Source organism: Pecten maximus, chromosome 2 (assembly GCF_902652985.1).
Source record: "Pecten maximus chromosome 2, xPecMax1.1, whole genome shotgun sequence".
Classification (NCBI taxonomy): Eukaryota; Metazoa; Mollusca; class Bivalvia; order Pectinida; family Pectinidae; genus Pecten; species Pecten maximus.
The window spans coordinates 38315790-38338100 of NC_047016.1; the positions used below are offsets into that span (position 1 = coordinate 38315790).

The 22311-nt window shown below is 32.4% G+C and overlaps 1 protein-coding gene across 1 annotated transcript in view; it reads left to right on the top strand.

Moving 5' to 3' along the window:
* The first annotated feature begins 12677 nt into the window (after positions 1-12677).
* LOC117322011 (paired mesoderm homeobox protein 2-like) overlaps positions 12678-22311 on the top strand; it is a 29467-nt gene continuing 19833 nt past the window's right edge. Inside the window, exon 1 of the mRNA XM_033876709.1 lies at positions 12678-13267. Coding sequence (XP_033732600.1) covers positions 12949-13267 — 319 coding nt within the window. The 5' untranslated portion in view covers positions 12678-12948. The remainder of the gene's footprint in view (positions 13268-22311) is intronic.

The window sequence follows — 22311 nt, forward strand, 5'->3', positions numbered from 1 at the left end:
ACGAGCATCTCTCCAAGTGTGCTAAAGGTTTGTCCTTAAGATGTTGTCATCTATATATTGAATGATATCACGTTACGTCACGTTAAGATACTTTAAGAATTCGGCAAGAAGCTGATATTGAAGATTCTTCATTATATTTGATTTCAAGATCATGTACTATATCTAGATTAATTACGATTTCATTCTCAATATGTTTCTTGGTTTTAATAATTAATATAGTTTTTTTCGCGAACTACATATATATTCACTGTTCTCTGTTAAAGAAAACACTGACCGATTTTTTTCACGTTTGGTTTGTTCAATTAGATCTGAAATTAAAAAAACTTGACAGTGTCAATGAATCTTATACAGATACCATGATGAGACAATATTAGAAATACCTTATCAAAGTTACAGAGGAAGATTTTCATAAATTGTTTTAATGCATATCGAAAACTCACCATTCACCATTCGACATCGAACATTGCAACATAACAACACCATACGTGAGAGAAACAAATATGTAACTAACAGGAACAGGAAAGTTCAGGATTAGAATTTGTACTTGTCTCGTCTCGCATGCCAGAAAGCTGAGTGAGCCATTTCCGTTGTTAAATTGCCTGAGCTGTCCAATATTTCAGAAAAAAATTATGATATGCTAAGAACTTGCCCTGATCATTTCATTATTTGCTTAGTAAATTTGCAGGAGAAATTAGTCTATACTCTAAAGTATTTTTCATTGTTCCTATGTCATCTGTGATCGTGTTCGAATTGATTTAATTTCATATGGAATCTTTCATTTATTTTTAATTTTTAGGTTCAATAAAGTGAAAAAATTAAATGCTGATTTTATGAAATTCAATCAATTTTCCATATTCCAACAATTATATCATAGAATATTGATATCTTTATTGTTTTCGACATCTCAAAATATGTCACTACAATAAATACCATTTCAGGACGATGACCATGTAGCTGACGGAACACAATGCATTTTTCCTTATATAAGAAAAGATCGAATAAATAATGAACGTTTTTTATCGGCGTTAAAAATTTCTGCAACAAAGTCCGTCCGTATAAAAAAGCCGAAAAAAAAACAACAACATAAAACAGGATTTTTTTAAAACTAAAGCCCGATATTGATAATATATTATTTTTTATTTAATTGAAAACTGCATAAGCAGCATAATAAAAAAAAAAAACCCGATTTAACCCGCCATGTAATCGATCGAATATCTATATATCTATGGAATCAATATCAAAAGTTGCAACCTACAATAGTATATACTTTGTGAATGGGAATATGTTTCCTCGATGTTAGTGTAATAGACAATGTTATCCCTCTGAAGCCACATGCTTATAAGTATAAACTCTATCTTAAACACATTTGTGATCCTTGAGGTTAATGTGTCAGACAATGTTATCCCTCCGAGAATACATGTTTATAATTATATCTTTATCTTAAAGACAATTGTGAAACAAGTTATATCAACTTATACAAAACACACTTGTTGGCCCGGATGGATGCGGTGAGGGGTCTTATTGTTATATGAGAGGAAACTGGAGTACCCGGAGAAAACCCACGTGGTCGGACAGTCTTTCCCCTTTACCTTTTCACGATCGGGGAATCAAACCCCGGTCACCTAGATGAAAGGCCGACCAGCCGAACATCCTCTGTTACATTTTTTTTTTACTTTACAATGCTGATTGATATTTGATTAGGGACACAAAGAATGAGTAATCTGATTGAATATCTTAACAGTCCCCATGAATTAATTGCTATCTCAGAACAAGTCATGATAGCATTTTAAGAAGTTATTTCACTTGTTGTTGCTAGTACATATTTTGCTGCTGTCCCATCATCATTAAAATTTTGCAAGACTTTAACACTTCCGTTTTGTAAAGAAAGCATTTTAGGTTACATTAATAAAATTGCTATAACATGTTTTTTTTTTGTTTTTTGTTTGTTTTTTGTTTATTGTTGTTTTTGTTTAACAAATGTGAAATAACAAAACATTAGTAAATTGCACTGTACATTCATGAACATTCTTCTATACAATGGTTTTTAGTTCGTGGGAGACGGTCAGTTATATATTGTCATATAAAAACCGACAATGTGAGTGACATTTACGACAAGTACAGCTGTAAGTGATTGTTTCAAATGGATAATAATGCAACTGCATATTGATGCTAACGCACGCAGTATTTTAGGATATATTTAAGACAAACTCTGCAGATATTAAAACCTCATTCACGTCTTGGACACAATTCTAAATGAGGCATAATCACTGTTTTAACTTTTATCACTCTAGACAATAGTCTGGGTGGTCATTAGTCACCCGTTATAATCTCACAGTTATCAAACGCTACATTTCTCTTGATGTGTAACTGTATAATGTACATTGATATTAACCTGTTATATATTCCAGGGTCACAACGATAAATAAACACAATACTAATTTTGAGTATCTTTTACCATCTGTTAGAACGACTTCCTCTTCAAATATTTAGCAACACTTTCACCAGTTACTAAAATCATGAGGCTTCATAATTCTCTAACACAAATTAGAATGTGTTTTAAAATGGGTTCCACTCTTAAATCAACGGAGGTTCCTAGAAGGAAAACACCACTGTATGCTTCAGTTTTAGATAAGGGAATTCCTTATCTGTAGCAAAACTTATGCATTTTGTGCGTTATTTTTGTACAATTCTTCAAAAAGGATAAAATAAATATGTATATACGTCATAAATAACCTATTAGCACACCTATTAGTATTGTATTAGGCATTTTGATTAAGAATTATGTCTTAGAAACCAGTATGTTCAGATACGCGAACACCTTGCCTATTATATACTGCAAAAGTGCATATTTTGGAGAAAATATAATTTTTGCGCTTGCGTATAGTAAGCTTTGTGCTTTTTTTACGATTGCGGTCAGAGTATTCGTCATTCTGATTAATTTGATATTGCGATTACATGTACAAAAGTTCAAAAATTATTGATACATGTAAGCTACAACATGCTAGTGATTAATTTAGAATACGTCTTATTTGATATTGTAGTAGTTTCCAAAATTAATTATCGACATATGTACATATTGAAACCCCAAATTAGGATAAAGCGCTTTGTTAATCATTTTTTTGTTTTATTCTAAATTTTTTATAAGCTATACATATACAAAGTGTCTTACTATTATAACAAAATGCTAACTATTTACCATATATTGGCAACACAAACTTGTCATATTGCCATATGCGTTCTCGTGTCTCCTAAATGGTATTATTTTGAAGCAATTTTACGTTCAGGATTTGTCAAAAACATGGCACTTGCCAAATTTGAATATTTCATTGAATTTATTAAAGCATTCATAAAATTCACGTGATAAAATGTACTCTTAAATACATATATACGTTGTTTTCTCCCCCAATACCTTAACATTGAATATTCAGACAAAAACAAACACCATAACTCCTCGCCCCCCCCCCCCCCCCCCCCCCCCCAAAGAAAATTAAAATAAAAAAATAAAAAAAATATGCATGTCATAACTTTATGTGTCCCAACCAGTATTGGTACTTAATATTAGATTGGGAATGTCTATGAACACTTGCACCAAGCCCTTAACAATATATGTATCATGAAACACAAACCTTAACAGTAGATTTGACATACAGTCATAATTGACACCAACAGCATTTCTAGTACACTTTAAGGAGTTTACTGATTCCTTTCAGCACTTGCGCCAAAATCGTAACACAATAGACATAAAAAAATCCAAAATGTTAAAAACATAGAACAGATTTTTTCAAAAGAAATGAATATTAAGAATTATTATTATTATTATTCAGGTTACGGGAAGCTCTCAAATCAAATATTAGAACTCTAGAACACATATAAATGAGTTTAATGATGCCTTCAACACTTGCAACGAAAACTTAAAATTTAGAAACCAATACCGACGACGATGCCATGGTGACAACATACACTCCTCCTCTTCAAGAGACGAGCTGTTTTTGCCTAAACAACGTATGATGTTCTCTGACTGAAGTTCAGAGTGGTCGTCTGTCACAGTGGTAACCTACTTGCCTTTCACATAGGCGTCCGGGGTTCGATTCCCCGACCCGACATAAATAGGTAAGTGGTCACCTGCCCGAACACGCGACCCCTCGGGCGTTTCCATCTTGGCCAACAAGCGTGATTAATATAAGTTGATATAGCCTGTTTCGTAAATGCAAAATATATAAAGTTTATATAGGAAAAAAATATCGACATTATAACAAAACCCTAATTCTAACTCCAAATCGATAAACCGAGAAATAAATATAAACAATTGTAATATATATTTGTACTGAGACCCTTTAGAAAGTACTGTAAAACGGAACATATTGTCTCATGGTGAATGGTTATTGTATTAAGATATGAATACAGATACAAAAGAATACATCAGGAATGCCATGAGCCATAGTCGCCATAGTGTAGCCTGGTGTAGGCAAATGTAGCCATAATGTTACTACATTGCAGTCATATATAGCCATATTGTAGCCAACGTTGTAGCCATAATATTATGTAGTAATAGCCATTTTGTAACCAAACATCATGTATAACCATATTGCAGTCATATCGTTACCTTTTTAGCCATATTGCAGCCATATATTTACCATATTGCAGACATACTAAAGTATTTCAATCAAAAAATCGTTATATATGTTTTAATGCAATCAATCATAACCAGATCAACTGTTTGCCAAAATAGTTTCCATCACATCCAAATAATTTGAACAGTCCTTGATATATCTTAATAAAGTCATACGTTATGAAGATATTGCTTTCTGTGGTAATTCTATCACGGGAAAATGTGCATCATTACATCTAAACGATGACTTATAATCAATGCATTTCGAAAGGTGTTACTTCATGACAAGCCGTTGCATGCCGAAGACGATGTCACAGAGTGCCAGGTTGCTATCTATGTCCATACACAGGTGTAAACTATAGGAATAGTTCTATTGTTTCATACATAAACACCATGAACCATGCATGTAGCATTAAGTACCCTGCACATCCCTTTTGATGTTGATGAGCGCTTCGCCGCTTGCATATTACTGTAATCGAATTGGTGATGCACTCGATAGAACCCGAACAAAAAAAAAAGACTTTGCAGTAAAAGTAATAAATCTTGCATTTTTTTCCCTCTGTGTATCATGACCTTTATATCTATGTTTCACCTTTCACATTCTGTTTCACTCATACCCATATTTCATGCAATCTACCTGCCAAGTATTACTAATATGAAAGAAAACGCGTTCAATAAGTCCATTCGTCAAACAATATATGAATGTGGCATCTGAAAAAAAAAAAAAAAAAAAAAGCAAAAAACAAAAAACAAAAAACAAAAAAACAGCATGATGCATGATCATCATATATTTAACGAACGAACATTTAACAGCTTGACGCATAAAAATCGATGCAAATTAATATATCTTATCTAGTAAACCATACACCCACCATCTTGCAACATAAAATATATCTTTGAAATACAGCATGGATATATACAATGTTAATTCTGAATACAGAATAGGATGCTTTGATCATATGTAAGAGAGGGGATGTTTAACGTGATATGATAATTCAATCAGTATATTATATGGAAACTATGACTTTTGGAGTGAGGCATGATTGGTCAAAATAACTCTGTTAGCTAAATTTAGTCTGAAAACATAAGATATAAAGACATAAAATAAGCTGGTCTGGAAAATGCCAAGATCGTCTTACTTATGAAGGAATAAGCAGCAAATGCTTTTTTTTCAAGATTTCTGTTTAAGATATTTATCTTATCAACTTCATATATAGCAATAAGTTGCTCTTTTACATTAAATAAACTTGAAATTAGATGATGATATTTTCATATATCGAAGCCAACTGAGACAGACAGTATATCAATGTTTACATTATAATAAATAGCCAATTCCCATTCAATGAGCTTAGCTATCAAAAGTGATTGAATGTATTTATCAAGTTGTGTATATCGTGACCGTATGACGGAAATCTTAATTTGACATCGAATATCGGTATACTAACAAGTTGATGCATGTGAAGAAAAATGTTAACTCATAAGGAAGCTATTTAAACTCTTATCCAATATGAGCAAATTCACCGAAATATAGATGTAGATGAAAGATACATAACACAAGGATATCTCCCTAACCCTACACTTTGTATAAAATAGTCGTCACAAATAGATAAAAGTGTTAAAAGACTTTCAATCAACTGATATGTATGTTATTCATTCCGAAAGGGACACAAATGATAGTTTACCTATTTGCTTCGAAGTCTTATTTCATAACATTCCCTTTAAAAGTTTGCAAAATATGAATAAATAAATAAGTAAATAAAAAGATAAATAAACAGATAAAAATAAAAATAAATGAATAGGTGACGTTCAGTTCTGGACATATGTAATTTTTTTCTGATCTTGATGAAAGAAAACTTGGTAATATATAAACGTTTTCCACTAAATTGAAATTGGTTGGAATGCAAAAAGTGTGGTACAAATCGTGTTCGAAACATAAAATTCACTCAGCTAAATGATGAAGTTATACATTAGTTATTAGGTAATGAATTCAATACTTCATTCGTGTTTAAACCTGTCATTCTGTTTAGTAGATTTGTATAAACCCCTGACGTTTTTATGGTCAAAATCATGTTCTTTCCGTTTCCAATTCCTTTAATGTACAACTGAATGATGTCGTTGTCTCTGTCCCGTTTCTCACATTGATAACATGTCATTACAAAGATTGAACTTTGTTTCACTTTAAGGATAACATTAATGAACATCCAGAATTATCATTTACTTACTTATTTTAAGAACCCCATCTGCAATAACTCTTTGATTTTTTTTTTTATATATATTGATATTGTGCCCATCTTTCATTCTGCATCAATTTAGTTAGAATTACAAATTTGAATGCTCCTATCTTACCTTTTAGTGCTTTTTTTCTGAAAAAGCTATTTATTAGTACATGTTATATCCATATCACATTAACAATAGTATATGGCGATGATGGATGGTTTCATTTAAGTAACAGCAAAATCAACTAAACAATCATCTTTTCTCTGTATGGCTTTGATACAGACCTTTCTGAAGACATAACATTTGAAACAACTTGTAATTATAATTATAAATTGACCCATGAATTAACATTCTACATGTATACATGTATTAATACGAATACTAATGCATTTGCTGAGCTATTGTTATAATGTTCTGAAAAAAAATGAATTGCAATTAATCATAACGGATGACAAATTTTATTATACACATTAATATTGACAATTTGCCGTACGTTATTGTTGATTATATCAATAAAACTTCATCAGTACATAATAATCTACCTAACTCTCTTGAAAATAGCTCTTTACAGTTATGAAATATGAGTCATAAATCATAATTGTCAGACAAGTCTGGAGGATATATGGAAATATTATAGAACATATCAACGTTATTTATCTACAAACATTAAGAAGGAATGAATTTCCATTACAAAATAAGTATTTTTATTTGAAATGTAATGACTTAAGATACGGCAATGCAGTTAATCATTTTAAAATGATGTAAAAGGGAATTATAAGAGAGAATTTACAAGGTTTGTTAATGCGAATTGTTCTAAAACAAGGGCACATTGTTAGTACAGATGGTGCAGTCGTACTAGACAAACTGGTCACAAGTGACTAATTATTTCTATTGTTTCAAATTATTTCAGTTTGTATTTTCACAACACGTCTACGGTGACATCTTCTGAGTCATCAGTTTAGCGTAGTATGTTATCAAATATTTGGAATTTACTTTTTACTTTGAACATACTGTTTGCAAATTGTTTACGTTATCATTGCTATATTTCTATTTCTATATTGATTCACGGTTACCGTTAATGGAGTATGATTTAATTAATTAATTTTATCTCGTAATGAGAATGTGTTATTTCAGAAAACGGTGAATTCGTTAATAATAATATACAGTAAGAATAACTTTTTGAATTTTAATCGTGACCATGGCGAGGAAGGCAGGAACAATTTCAATATGTGCTTATAAATACGCCAGTATAAATAGGAAAACGTTAATCCCTCGCAGAAATGAACACATTTGAAATATGTTATATTATTTGCATGTTTAATTTAAATGATATTTTTTTAAACGAGACTTAGAAGTCTTTATTTTTGCGAGTTTTGGTGGGACGTTTGATCACATTACTCGCATTTTGAAATGTTTTCAAGTAAAATAGTTGAGAGCTTAATCAAACGGAGGCAGCCATTTTGTTGTGCCATTCACAACTAATTCATCACGTCAAGTGATTTTCCATATTATGACGTCACAATCGATTTCTGACGTACAGCCAATGACAATCTCTCCAGGGACTGCATATCATACTAGCGACAGGAAAAATGATTCTACGGCGAATTCACTGGATAACAAGCTGATTATGTGATTAATAATTATCCTGTTTCATTCTCATCCAAAAGAAAATAAGTAACACAAAGTATAAAATCATCGGTATAAATATCCTTAAAATTCACCTGAAGTATATAAATTGGCTATGCAATCTTTAAAAAAAATAAGTTGACAATGCGATCGGAGAACACAACAGATTCGTCATCACTAGCCTCTTACCTCAAACTTTACCTGTAGCGTAATCAACAGGGACTGCTTAAACTAAACTGTATGGTATATTTATGAAATCTATTTTCCAATAATTGATTTTCCATTACTAGACAGTAACCTCCCTGCTTTTCGTACATGTGGTGTTTATATGACCAAGTTGATTTTACATTGAATGACTTGTTCCTATTATCACGATTTCCGTGACAAATGTCAACTACTGACGGAGGATGCAGGTTGATGAAGATCATGGGGGAAGTTTGATGATTGGCATCATGATATCATTTCAAAAATAGTATACGTACTTGTGTGATATGAAGTCTCAAGTACTCAATTGGAGTGGCGGGAGTCACCAACGCTTAACGTCATGGAACATCTTGCCACAATATCATTATTATTCCTTAAGAAAATACCTTAACTTAAATATTGTCCTTAAGAATGTCTTACAGAACTTTCTATGTAGGTTTTTTACTTGAATCTAATAATGCCTCCCTATGGAAACTTTTCAGTTAAGGAGCAGTGCCTGGTCTTTTCCTCCCTATACTGTTTATTTGGTCATATTACGTATAACCCTCGTTTTATCGATTTTTAAGTAGGAATTACTGTTTCGTTATTATGTCTGTATTCTCTGTTGATTTTGAGTCAGAATTACAGCTTCGTTATTTTGTCGGTATTCTCTGCTGATTTGAGTTAGAATTACGGTTTCGTTATTATGTCGGTGTTCTCTGCTGATTTGAGTTAGAATTACGGTTTCGTTATAAAGTCGGTATTCTCTGCTGATTTTGAGTTAGAATTACGGTTTCGTTATTATGTCGGTATTCTCTGCTGATTTGAGTTAGAACTACGGTTTCGTTATTATGTCGGTATTCTCTGTTGGGTTTAAGTTAGAATTACGGTTTCGTTATTATGTCGGTATTCTCTGTTAGGTTTGCGTTAGACTTACGGTTTCGTTATTATGTCGGCTAACTCTGTTGTTTCTGCTGAAACAACTGAAGAGTCTTCCTTCATATCTCTATGTATTTATAGATTTGAGAACAATGCAGACAGTCATTAAACCATTATCTGTTGGACATTTGTTGAAAATATCTTATTCTGTGATAGCTGAATGCTTTCAGAATCCAACTTATTGGAGTAGGTAGACTACACTACTGAAACACAGACACACAGGGTAACAAATACCGAGTTGCGTCCCCTTACATAACACAATATTGCTTTTGTTTGTAATCATATTTTAATAAGCCTAGGATGTCACAAACAAAGATAAAATTATTCTAGGATAATTTTATTTTGTATTCAATAATGCTACGACTATTTAAACAAAATCTGCTCCCATTTAAGCGTATTCAAAGCAAATACTTAGAAATATGTGTTTATGAATGCTTAAATACTTAAAAATTAGCTTTCTAATTAAAATAATTCCACTTTTACATACGTTGTATGTGTAAATATTGTACCTAGTCCTATTAGGGCTTTGTAATATGAAATTTAGAATAAATTACAAATAATAAGTGAAGCTCTCCAAGGTGAACATATTAGAGGTTTAGGATATTATTAATGTGTATAAGTATGATGACTTATGAATCTATTGTTTTGAAATATGCTGTATGTTCTATACACCTTCCTAAAAAATATATCATTATTATTTTTTTTTTTTGTATTTTAACATTAACAAACGCTCAGAAATCCAAATAATCTTTAACTTTCACGTAACGTAATAAACATAATGCTTGGTTGTTATGAACATTTTTCTCAATACAAATGTTTAGTTGACTGCGCCATATTTTTGTTCAAAACATTTAATCGATTAAGCGTTATCTTTCCCGCTATCTACCATATGTGCGCTGAGTCGTGCGTTCACGTCACGGTTCGTTTGAAGCTCTAGCACCGACGGTGGGCAAACTGACCTAGTCGTTACATTCAAACGCTTTGAAGACCAAGATATCTAAAAGTAACCCTAATATCAAAATGATTTACTCTACATAGAATTAATAGGTTAACCTATTTTCTCATTTATTTCTCTTTATATTTCAAGGTTATGAAATATTTAAACAGTATAACTAAAACGAATTTGCAGCAATGATATCAGCTTATGAATAATGAAATAAGACTCAGATAATGTAAGCATATTTTCTATTTTAATCCAAATAACATTGTGTATGTTTATTATTTCCAACAATATCAAATTGGAGCATTTTAACATTCTTTGTACTGACTAGTGATATTTGACATAAAATCACATAATAATTTCGACACCAATAAAAACCGAAACGATTACGAATTATAAAGGAGGTATCCAGGAAACTGATGACCAATATGGTTTACAAAACTGTTACATTTTATTACAAAGAACTTTACACATATGATTTCAGTCATCATGTTTCCTGTAAAATTAAGAAAACAGTTACTAAAAATATAAAGATGTCTTTAAGTCTCCGACAATATCTCATTCTGATTAAGGTTAAATCTGGTCTTATCATTACTGTTGATAATGTTTCTTTCGTTTTTGGTAATAACTTATTTTCCAACATCTTTATCATTTCAATGATATATTACGCAAATGCACAATTGAAAACTAATATATTTACAACCATAATCGAATGCCATCACGCTAGATAGAGTACGGTACATACCTCATGTAAGTATTATACGGATTTTACAACAATACAGTATATGTGGAATAATGGATATGAATCTATGTTATACAGCTGTTTCGTCCTTCTAGGGCTCGTCAGTGGTGCTTGGGACCAGCAGTGTAGAAGTCCAATAGGGAAGTCATTGAAATGGGCAAATGTTGAAATATATCAGGTAATTAATGTGTATTAATAATAACCTCACCCATGTGACCTGAGAAGCTTCATCGTGGTGATCAGTATGTCGAATTATTTTGTTAAATATCATGAAACAAGTAGATAGAACGACACTGTAACTCTCCGCTACAAAGTTAATTTGATAACTGAACATATATTCTTTTCTGAGGCCTGCTTTTTATCTACCTTACTTAAATCGGGGATAATCCCATGAATGGACATTTTTTTTGGCGAATTGGACAAAATCACTTAATACAATACTTCTTGGTCTGTCAAAAATTCGAATTATATACTTTTGTTGAACACAGCGTGAAACATTTTAAAACAAAATACAACCAATTATTGTTAAAGATGAATTCACTCAGTGATATAAAACGTATATCACAAAAGGCAAGCGGGTTATGAATGACACGTGCATATATTTACACTAAATACCACTTTGAAATATAGATAAAGAATTTTGTTATACTATTAAGCTTTGTAACTACTGCATACGTTTTTTTGTGTTAGACAATTCACGCATAATTATAGGAAATAGCGGAATTACGACACACGTTCATTAATTAAAGGGGATACTTTTTGTAAATTTTAAACCATGGAAATACGATATACTTCAAGACTTGTACTGGGTGACAAAGAGCATAGAAGAGAAAGCCAGTTCATTAGCTTACAAACTTGCTTCGTCGTCCTTTTGATTAAAATCCTGAAAGGCCGAAACTGCAGGATGGTCACAATATGTGTGGGGAACGGCACGTAGTTCGCTACCCAGTATAAGATAATTTGCATTTTTCTTGTGATTAAAAAGTCTTTAATTGAACATAATGTCAATACTTTTACTTTAATGAATGCTATCAAAAGTATATAGGCATAATATACCGCAGGTAATTATCCACAAAAATGTTCTCGGACAGTTTGATAATACACTAAGTGCTAGTTAAATGCTGTGTAGGACCCCACAGTTATCTTTTAACTATTCCTTTATTAAGTGTTTTGCATTCTATTCAAAAATACATAAGAAAAAAATAAGCGTCTTGATCTTCCTCTCCGTTTGGGAGGAGGAGTTAAAAAAGGAGGCTCCGCCTACTATTTTCTGGACTGGCCACTCTGATTCATCAGGATGCTGACAGCACGTCATGTTCCCCTCGTTGAAGCACATGGTGTACTGACAGGCACCTCCTTTCCTATGTTTGAGGTATCAGTTTCCAGAGCATTTTGACTTACCCGCAGTTGTTTACCCTCACACACGCATTATATAGCGTTGAGCCCTGCCTCTGTGTCTCTTGGTTTTATCAAGCTAAGCCAAGCGGTCTCTTAAAGAGCGATAAATCTGGAGATAAGGCCGAAGCACGGGCTCATTAGAAAAGGACCTCCGCTTCATTACTAGCCACTCTTGAGGAGCCAGTTCATATGTCTACCCAGGAAACTTGTTATACTTAATCCGGGGCTGTAACTCACAATTGATTGTTCGTTAATACCGAGTACCTGGTTTGATTTTCTCATTTGTGTGAGAAAATGAGTAGTTATACGCTATCAGCGACATCAGCGGAGCATCAATTTGCGAACAATTTTGACAAAGTTGCCGCATATCAGAACGCTCTACAGAATAACAAGGCCAATTTTTCTGTTAGCCACTTATTAGATTTAGAGGAATTACCAAGTGAAAATTGTGCTATGTACGCGAACACAGATCCTCAGCCTGGTCTACCCACACAAGCATGTACCCCAAACTTGAACGGCACCCCGAATGGGGGACTGACAGATCTTGGGGAGGACCCACCAAGCCCACAGGACAGGAATGGACCAAACCAACAATCCAAGGACTCGCCACAGAGTAAGTTTGTCAGTGTGTCAGTCTGACTGACCAAGCACGTAACATATAATTGACATATATGAAATCATAACTGTGTGTATTGCTGTTTAACATAGCCTTTCTGACAATGTCATTTTTGTGGTCAATATCGTGTTGGTATAAAAATATGAAAAAAAACCGTACGTTGGTTAATATGTTAGTCGGGTGTTTTCATTTCTAAATAACATCAGTAAGCTTTCAGTGTTTCCAACCGTAATCAACAAACCAATATAAATAGGTCTTATATGGACATGGTAGGTGTAATCACATTATGCAAATAATCCCAATGGGGCACTCTGATAGAAAAAGAGATAGAGAAAACTTTTATAACAATAAATTATAAACTCTTTAAAAAATAAACGTCAACTATACATAACAACAAGATGATTTGTCTTCCTAGAAATAATGTAAATAATATCATTGCTCACTTCAAAGTTAATGGAAAATCTAAGCTGACAGTGTCACTCAAACGATCACTGGCATATATAATTTAATAATTAGATTATAGTCTTAGCACACAGCAAGTGTAGAGCCGATCATATCAGTGCCGACTTACGAAAGACATTCTGCAATGTAATGACAATATTAAATGAATAATTAAATATAATCAGCCTTAAATACAACCATATTAGCAAGATAAACATGTTTTCACTCTGGCTGCCCACATGATACTTTAGGTATTGTTTTCTTTATACAAATTCTACATGCGTATTCGAAAAATATCCCGATGTTGTCATTTTGTCTTAATCACTTTATATTTCTGAAAAACAGAATCTTAAATTAAATCAGAATTGTGTTTGATTTGTAATTTGAACTGTGTTTGCTCATGTTGCTACTACGTAATTAAATTATTATATTACTCACAGTAAAAACCTATATAATTATAATATATTATATATTGTATACCCTTTAAAATTTGTACCAAAATTTACTACTCAAACTGTTTATAATGTAATGCTCGCTCTGTTTAAACAATGCTTATATGTAAGTTGTATATATAAGTAATGTAAATATAGGCGAATGAAATAATAGTCAAAAATATATACAACGGACTGTAAAATTCGAAAGTAATTGAAATGTAAACTGTTTATGTTGTACCAATCTAGACGTCAACACGGGTTCAAATCAGTACAATTACTCCGATACGGTACAAGACAAGTATAATATCAGAATAAAAGAAACGGTGCTATCTAACAGTTGCCCCCATGTCGGAAATAAATTAAACGTTGACATCATATAGCTAAATAACACATAGTATTTTCTGGGGCCCTGAATATCAGATGATGGTACGATCTCGACCCTTGATACAGCGTACATTTTGTGTTCCGCTGAATAAACGTTGCCACCTCCTCCCGTGTGGTGTGTGTGTTTCATGATGAGAGTCGTCATATACACACAAAATTCTGCCCACGATCTCTAGTTTCACCTCAACACGTGTTCACCAACAAATACCAACATTGCTACCGAAAGTTCCTTTATACCCACTCCCTGGCCTTTGCTAAGTATAAGTAAGATTAAGGAGGCAGAGGATGGGAAACGAAGGCCGTTAAAATGTAATTAATTCTATGTTTTGGTTTTTAATTAGCGATTATGTCTAAAATGAAAACAAAACGTTTGTATCGTTATAGTGAAGCTCCTGGTTTCAGTACTAGTTATAAAATACGTTTTCGACACAAATATGTTTGGTAATGTTAGAAGCATGTGAAAAGATGTAATATGTTCACATATTATTAAAATGTGTTATCATGTGTAAGAAATGGTTGGTCCTACTGCTGAAAACATACACGAAACCGGATTTCCACAACAATCAAAACACATTAATTTTAATATGCTTTGAGGGTTTGTAAATTGTAAAGGGAGATAATTTTATTTTGGATACAGTACTATCAATTACACAATAAAAATATTGTTTTCTTATCATGATACTTTTTATATCAACCCTCATTTACAAAACCATTGTAAACACAATGCCTTAATAGAACAGAGCATGTGGCGTCATTGTAGGGTAATATTACAGATAATTATCATATATAGCGTATACATGTATCATGTGGTGAAAGAGTGAGTATGAAATCACAGACTCCCATGTGGAACCTCAGTAGGACTGTGGTTTACGTTGGACAGTACAAAATGTTTGTCTCTAGAGTGTGTTCTAAGGATGGTCGAGATTTCCTGCGGGGGTGGTAGCGCCACAATGGCTGAAGAAACAAAAGTTACATAACGTCCATATGTATGGAAATAACTATGACCGATTGGTTTAAAAATATTTTTACAACTTTCCCAACATTGAATAATTTACTAATGTGGTAGTCTTCGGTCTGCTTTAAGTGTTATTTCTATGCGGTTGCCAAGATTTTATAGAAATAAAGTAAGTCAGCAAATCATAGGATATGAAGATATTTGATATGATATGAATTGATACAATATCATCCTTGCTATTGTGGTATTTTGTTGCTAACTGCAGCAAAACTACCGAAAACAACAATGTACTTTTGTGGGTTTAAACAATATTTTATCTCTCAATCAAGTGAACATTTCAATTTTATAATATGCAATGGGAATCGGAAAACAAGCTGAAAGTGTACTTCTGTCGATCTAAAGAAAATCGCATTAAATCAAAACATTCGCTAAACAGCACAAATAAGTTCATGTCTACACAAATACAACCAAGAATCAAATCCAAGTCAAAGGAAAAGTATAATATAACCTTATAAACAAAGCATGCAGAATAAAAATTTACTCCATGAAGGAAATAATTAAAATAGAATAGCGATGTTTGAATAATTGATAATTGAATATATTTAAAACAATAGATAGCATTCCGCATAATTAGCTTTAAATAATGTGCAAACGAAAAAGTCAATCAAGCATAAATATGCATGTGGTTTTTCTCAGTAGGGACTCACATGAAGCTGACATATAGGGGAGTTATGATGGGTTCCCTGTATGTGAGTAAGTCTAGAAAGGGATGTGGTAAGAGAGTGGTAGATTAGGTATAAAGAGATGTACATATCCACCTGTGGTTTAGACTTATCTATTTACCACTCCCCAGGTATCAAGGATATAATTTTGTTTCTATTCCTGTCAGTTTAACTTGTTTACAGATGATAATAAAACAGTTTAAACTTAAAATACAATCAAAATTGTTAAATCATGCACTACAGACATAATTCATTTCAAAATGGAGATCTTAAAGCATAAATATATCTATAGACAGGGATAAACAGAAGTATGATACCAGACATTCAGTAGTGTTGAAGACTTTCTAAGGATGCTAGCTCTGGTTAATACATAAATACTTATCGCAGATCACACGCTGACATCCTAAAGATATATTATCAAATAATTATTAAAACTCCAACTATGAAATAAAGCAATTTGTTTAAAACAGCAAGCGAACAATTTCCGCACTGGGAGTATATATTTATTAGCCGTGTAGCTCGTCGAAATATTCTGTTTTGTGTATTTTTATTTGATGATCGTTGATAGATAGAATGGTTTAGTATATATACAGCATGCTATCAGGTCGTGCCCTGCGATCATATCACCAGTGCAGAATACACAGTAGCATATATACCACTCCCATCCAATCAATGCTCCCGATGACTCTGGGTTATTTACATCGGACGTTTTATACCCAAGAAGTGATGACATATCACACACAGAAACCATGGCGATGGTTCTACAGTCTCTCGCATGGCAACTACAATAAAGGCGACGGGGAAATATTGCCTTCCACAAATATAGTGACAATTTCTAGGTTGCTTATAGGTTAAATGAGTGTAATATTCATTTTTGCAATCATTTCACGCAAAACTGAAATATAAGATAAGATAATTCTTCATATAAGGGTTTTTATATTTCCGGAAAAAACATATAATATTATTCATGTACTTTTAAAGGTTTTTCATGCGAATCTATATTTTTGTCCATGTTACGCCCCCGATTATTTGATTTTGAGTCATAATATTAATTTCCTTTGTATGTCGGTATTCTCAGCATTTTCAACCATGATAAAATATGAAAAAACATATTTTAGTTATACCTACATTAACGCTTAAATAGATCTGATATACTGAGAAGGTAAAATGTCTCCGTATTTTGTCGTGAGGTTGAAAAAATATACAATGATCATGACATAGTATAAGTGCCTGCAGTGCAATTGTTATTAATCAGATCAAAGAGATACTAAGACAATACGGCACATAATTCACCCATAAGTACATGATGTCATAAAGCATCTTTTTCTTACTAGTGTTCGAACATGTGTTTTTTCTTGCCAGGGCATGATGCATTGTCAGCTTCAATATAGTAAACAAAAAGGAACATAATTGGCCGCTTGTCTAATAATGTATCCATTTTTGTCGCTAGAATGACACAACAAACCTATCTAATAGTTCTATGTAACTATCGATTTCAATCGTCATATACAGATATTTTTCAGATCATAGAAAGATTCAAAGTATTCAGCGGTAATCAAACAATGTTGTCCGCGTAAACCAGATTAGATATATACATAATGTACTTATATCTACGCATTGGTTGGTCTTGCTCATTCTGTTGCCTTGAAACGCTCATCCATGTACTCATTCTCAAAGGCTTCATCTATTCTTTTATTCGTTGGCCGATCAAGATGAAACTGGACTTACCATTTGATGTCTTCCCCCAACTTATAACTTCATTGGGGGTTGGCTTTTTCATGAGGGTATCTTAGATACTGTCGATTAGTTCATATGCTGATCTTTGTTATGATATTGACAACTGCATATTGTAGAGTGTTAAAGTACATCTTTTCGTTAGTATACACACTGTACACGTGAAATGACAAGCAATTAACACGATAAACAGTTCATGATAAACACCTGCTCACTACAAAGGATAGATTAAAAGTACATTACGTTTACGACACATTATGTTGAATATGTAGATAATGTAGATAACTAGAAATTACAAAAACATGTCTTTATTGAATTGTATACATTAAAACACATTAGTATCAGTCGGAACTCCACTTTGTGTACAATAGCTGAATAAATAAAAGGTTTATGTAGTCCATGTGAAAACTCATGAATTGAATATCTGCATAAATATCTTTGACATTTACACACATACTTTAGTAAATTGATTTCATTCACGCATACTTTTACTCAATTAATACCGCGGGAAAATCTGTCACACAAATTAGCGCCAGTGTAAGAAATTACTTTCATGTGGGTTCAGTTACTGTGAGTGCAGCCGAGTTGCTATAGTATATACATGAAGCGGTGTGTGAATGCAGATGTTTCAAGAGTATTGCAGACCCAATAGTGAATATGCCAATTTCTGAAATCTGTTTATTTTGATAATTGATATATCTACCTGTTGGTAATGGTTGGTTTGATTAGCGGGTAAAGGGTAACCTGTTGAGAGTTCTACTTATATCATTAGCAAGCCCTACATACCGGAGTTATATAGCAGATTTGATAGCAATTATTTTTGCCATTTAACTCGAGAAGATTCGTCGAGTATAATCATGTATCATAATTTGCATCAATTATCGGAAAGGAATATGTTGTATGTATAAACATCTTTCCTCTAAATTATCTCGACAACAAACTATAAACTTGGTAAGTTAGTGAGATTTATATTTCCAAGCCTTTTGAAAATATTTTATGTTTTAACAGTTCATATCTATCATTTCTCACATTTACTGGATAATCAACTCTGCTTCAGATACACTCACGAACTGTGAATAGTAGATTAATAGTTTACCCCCAAAGCGAACCCTTATAATTGGAGTCCTCGTAGAAAACCACATATTTGACACATTTAATCTAAAGAGTATGTGCACGTAGAAAATAATAAACAAAACCCTTCCCCGTGCGTGTCGGAACGTTACTTCAGAGATCCAGTCGTGTAAGGTTATACAAGACAAACAAGGTTCCTGGAGTTAATTAGAAATATTGAATATCACGCTCCCTCCTTACACGCGCGATGCTTGTCAGGTCAGAAGGGTAATACTAAAAGTTAATGTCTAAAAAAAGGTGGATTGGAATATTGAAGCAAAAATGTGTCAATCTTAGATTAATTTGATTTGGATTGTTAGAGAAAACGATACGACGAATTAAACTGCAATGCAGTGATAAATGGAAACTTATTCCATTGTGAAAAATTAAGAATGTTGACAATTTAACGACAACAAAACCCTACAACAAACAGACAATTTCATTTAATGTTTTATATAATCATATGAATCTACAATACATCTACAAAATGTCATTTTTTATCTATACATTTTTTTCATTCGAAAATGAACTTTTGGTTCTCGTGGGATATCCGAGCGAGGTTACAATGCGTTTGACCTCAGATTTACTAATAAGTAATTGTCCGTTTTGAAAGAGTGTCTTGGACAGAATAAAATGTGACTATATGATTTTGGAGGTCTTTTACAGTGTAATGGTCAGTTCTAGGACATAAATGACGAGGAGCGTTTTCTTTTTCTATTTTCATGGATGAGTGATGCTTTAGTACATGAATAAATAAACGCTTATAGCTAAATATCTTATTTACTTGAATTTCAACATTTTAGCAAATTCAGGTTAAATTAATAATATTTTGCAAGGTGACATTGAAACAATATGCCATATCAAAACATCGCATCCCAACCATATATATATTCTCTCAGCAGTTGTGTACTCCTGATGGCGACCATATGGTATGTTTTCCCCGATCATTATCTTTTGTTTGCAAGCATTGCAACTCAGTCCGATATTCATTACATAATATCATGTGACACAGAAATAGTGACCTAAAACGTGCTCAAACCAGATATAGAACAGGGATATATTTAATGTTTTAGTATAGATCATTATGTTCGTGAGATATATTTCATTGTATCTACATCCTGTTAATATTGGTTCTGAAGTAATAAAATAGTTTAACACTTTTCGTCCACTTTTAAAGGTTTTAACATTCCATTTAAACTTTGTTTAAATAAACTTCAATTACAAAGTTAAACGTGATTTTAAAATACACTCAGAAAAAAATTATGAAATTGAAAATTGGTATTATAAACTTTTTCATTTTTTTAAAGTCATTGATCAAATAATTATTGTTTTAACACATATTCCTTTTGAAATGTAGGTATCTTACCCTATAATAATATTACCATAATTCTGTTTTTGCGTGGATATTATTTTCACGATAAGATTTTCATGAAAAGACAAACAAGTTTGTATATTCTTCACAAAGGAAAATTATATTTCTTGAAATTGTGACACTATCAAGGCTAATACTTGTTGAACTTCCCTAATGACTGTCCGCGTTAAAAGATCGAGGCTGTTGGTAGAACTTGTATATATAGAAAGATGGAAAGTTGTACTTCTGCTTTCTCCATTACGCTTCTCGCCTTTCAGTGAGTGTGTGTAAGACACATAATGCCGAGTGTTATAGACCAATGTTTGGCCCTACAGTAAAGCCGTGATGACTTTTTCATGGGTTTATTTACTTAGACAAGCGTGGAGGAACCGTGAAATGCCACCAGAACAGAACACTAGGTTTACGAGTAGAAGTAGCTTTCCCACTCACTCCGAAAGGCCTACAGACTATATACATAACGTGGAAATTATAATGGATAGGTTTACAACTGGGAATCATTTTCCGGATAATCAAACAATTGTGTGTATCTCTTCAACTCATTAATGAAGTGGGTTTCCTCAATATCTAAACCACTAAGTACATGTCAAATACAACAACGAATTATAACAATTTATCTAGTAACCATTTGTGTTTGATATGTTGTGTAATATATAACATAAAGCATCAGGTAATCTTATTAGCATTGTTCTGTATGTACAATGTATGTATGAATATAATCGAATAGATCTAATGCCAACCGTTTGTAAATATGTAACAAGTTATTAAGATAATCATGGAAAATAATAAAACGATTTCTAAAATTAAAATCAAAATTATTTTCATTAACATGATGCAAGTTCGAGTGTGAAAATCATTATCTCATCTCACTCTTATGAATTACATAATCTCCAACAACAATTAATGCATAAAATGTGTGATAAATAGCATGGAATTGAAATGTAATGCATAATACATTTGTAATGCATTTATTATTAGAAATTGCCAAATTCCGGACAAGAGAACTGCTTTTCGATGTTAGTTATGGAACTAAATAGAGATGTGAAAGGGTGATACAAAGCCACACAAATGAAGGCCATCTTAAATACGGGTTTAATCAAACAAATCTGCATCATAATAAGATTTGTCCTTCTGAGGAGCAACATGTGAGGAGATCCAGAAAGGGAGATTGTAAAAAACAAAATAGACCTAAACAAATATCCGAATATACATTCAATTACATTCGTAAACTACACGTTCTCTCCGTAGTGAGGTATCGCATTAAATGTACTTACCTGATTTATGTTTGGTTAACTTGTATATTACAAATATAAATAAAGAAGAGGAGTGTATATGACAATTCAGAATAATCATCAGTCAAATTATAATACAAAGTTAAGTAAATATTAATACATTTAGTTTAAACTTTCTTTTATTTTTATTTCAATCATATTCAATATATACAATAAACAAGACGATAATGGAAACGAGAACAAGTGTCACAGACATTTATGTCAACCTATCATTAATAAATTTGGAAAAAAAATAATATACAAATATGTTGGTAACAACCGTGCAATGTCATTCTATAGAAAGGTGGCGTCTCTTGTATAGACAATTGGTCATATGGAAAGACTTGTATTGCCTATAGGAAGTTGATCAATGAAATTGCGAGATATTCTTTATTTTGGAACAGTTTTCTATCAGAAGAACACTTTTTATCAGCACGAGGTTTTCGGTATTTTGAATTATATAGAATTATAGATATATTTATGGTCAAAGTAAGTTCGTCCTCCGATGATAAACATCCAATGCATACACTTCACGCATGTGTCTAGCCTTCTACAAAATGTAAACAATGGCCGACCTGAGCACTTTTAAAATTAGTTAATGTTATTATTATTTGGTTATCA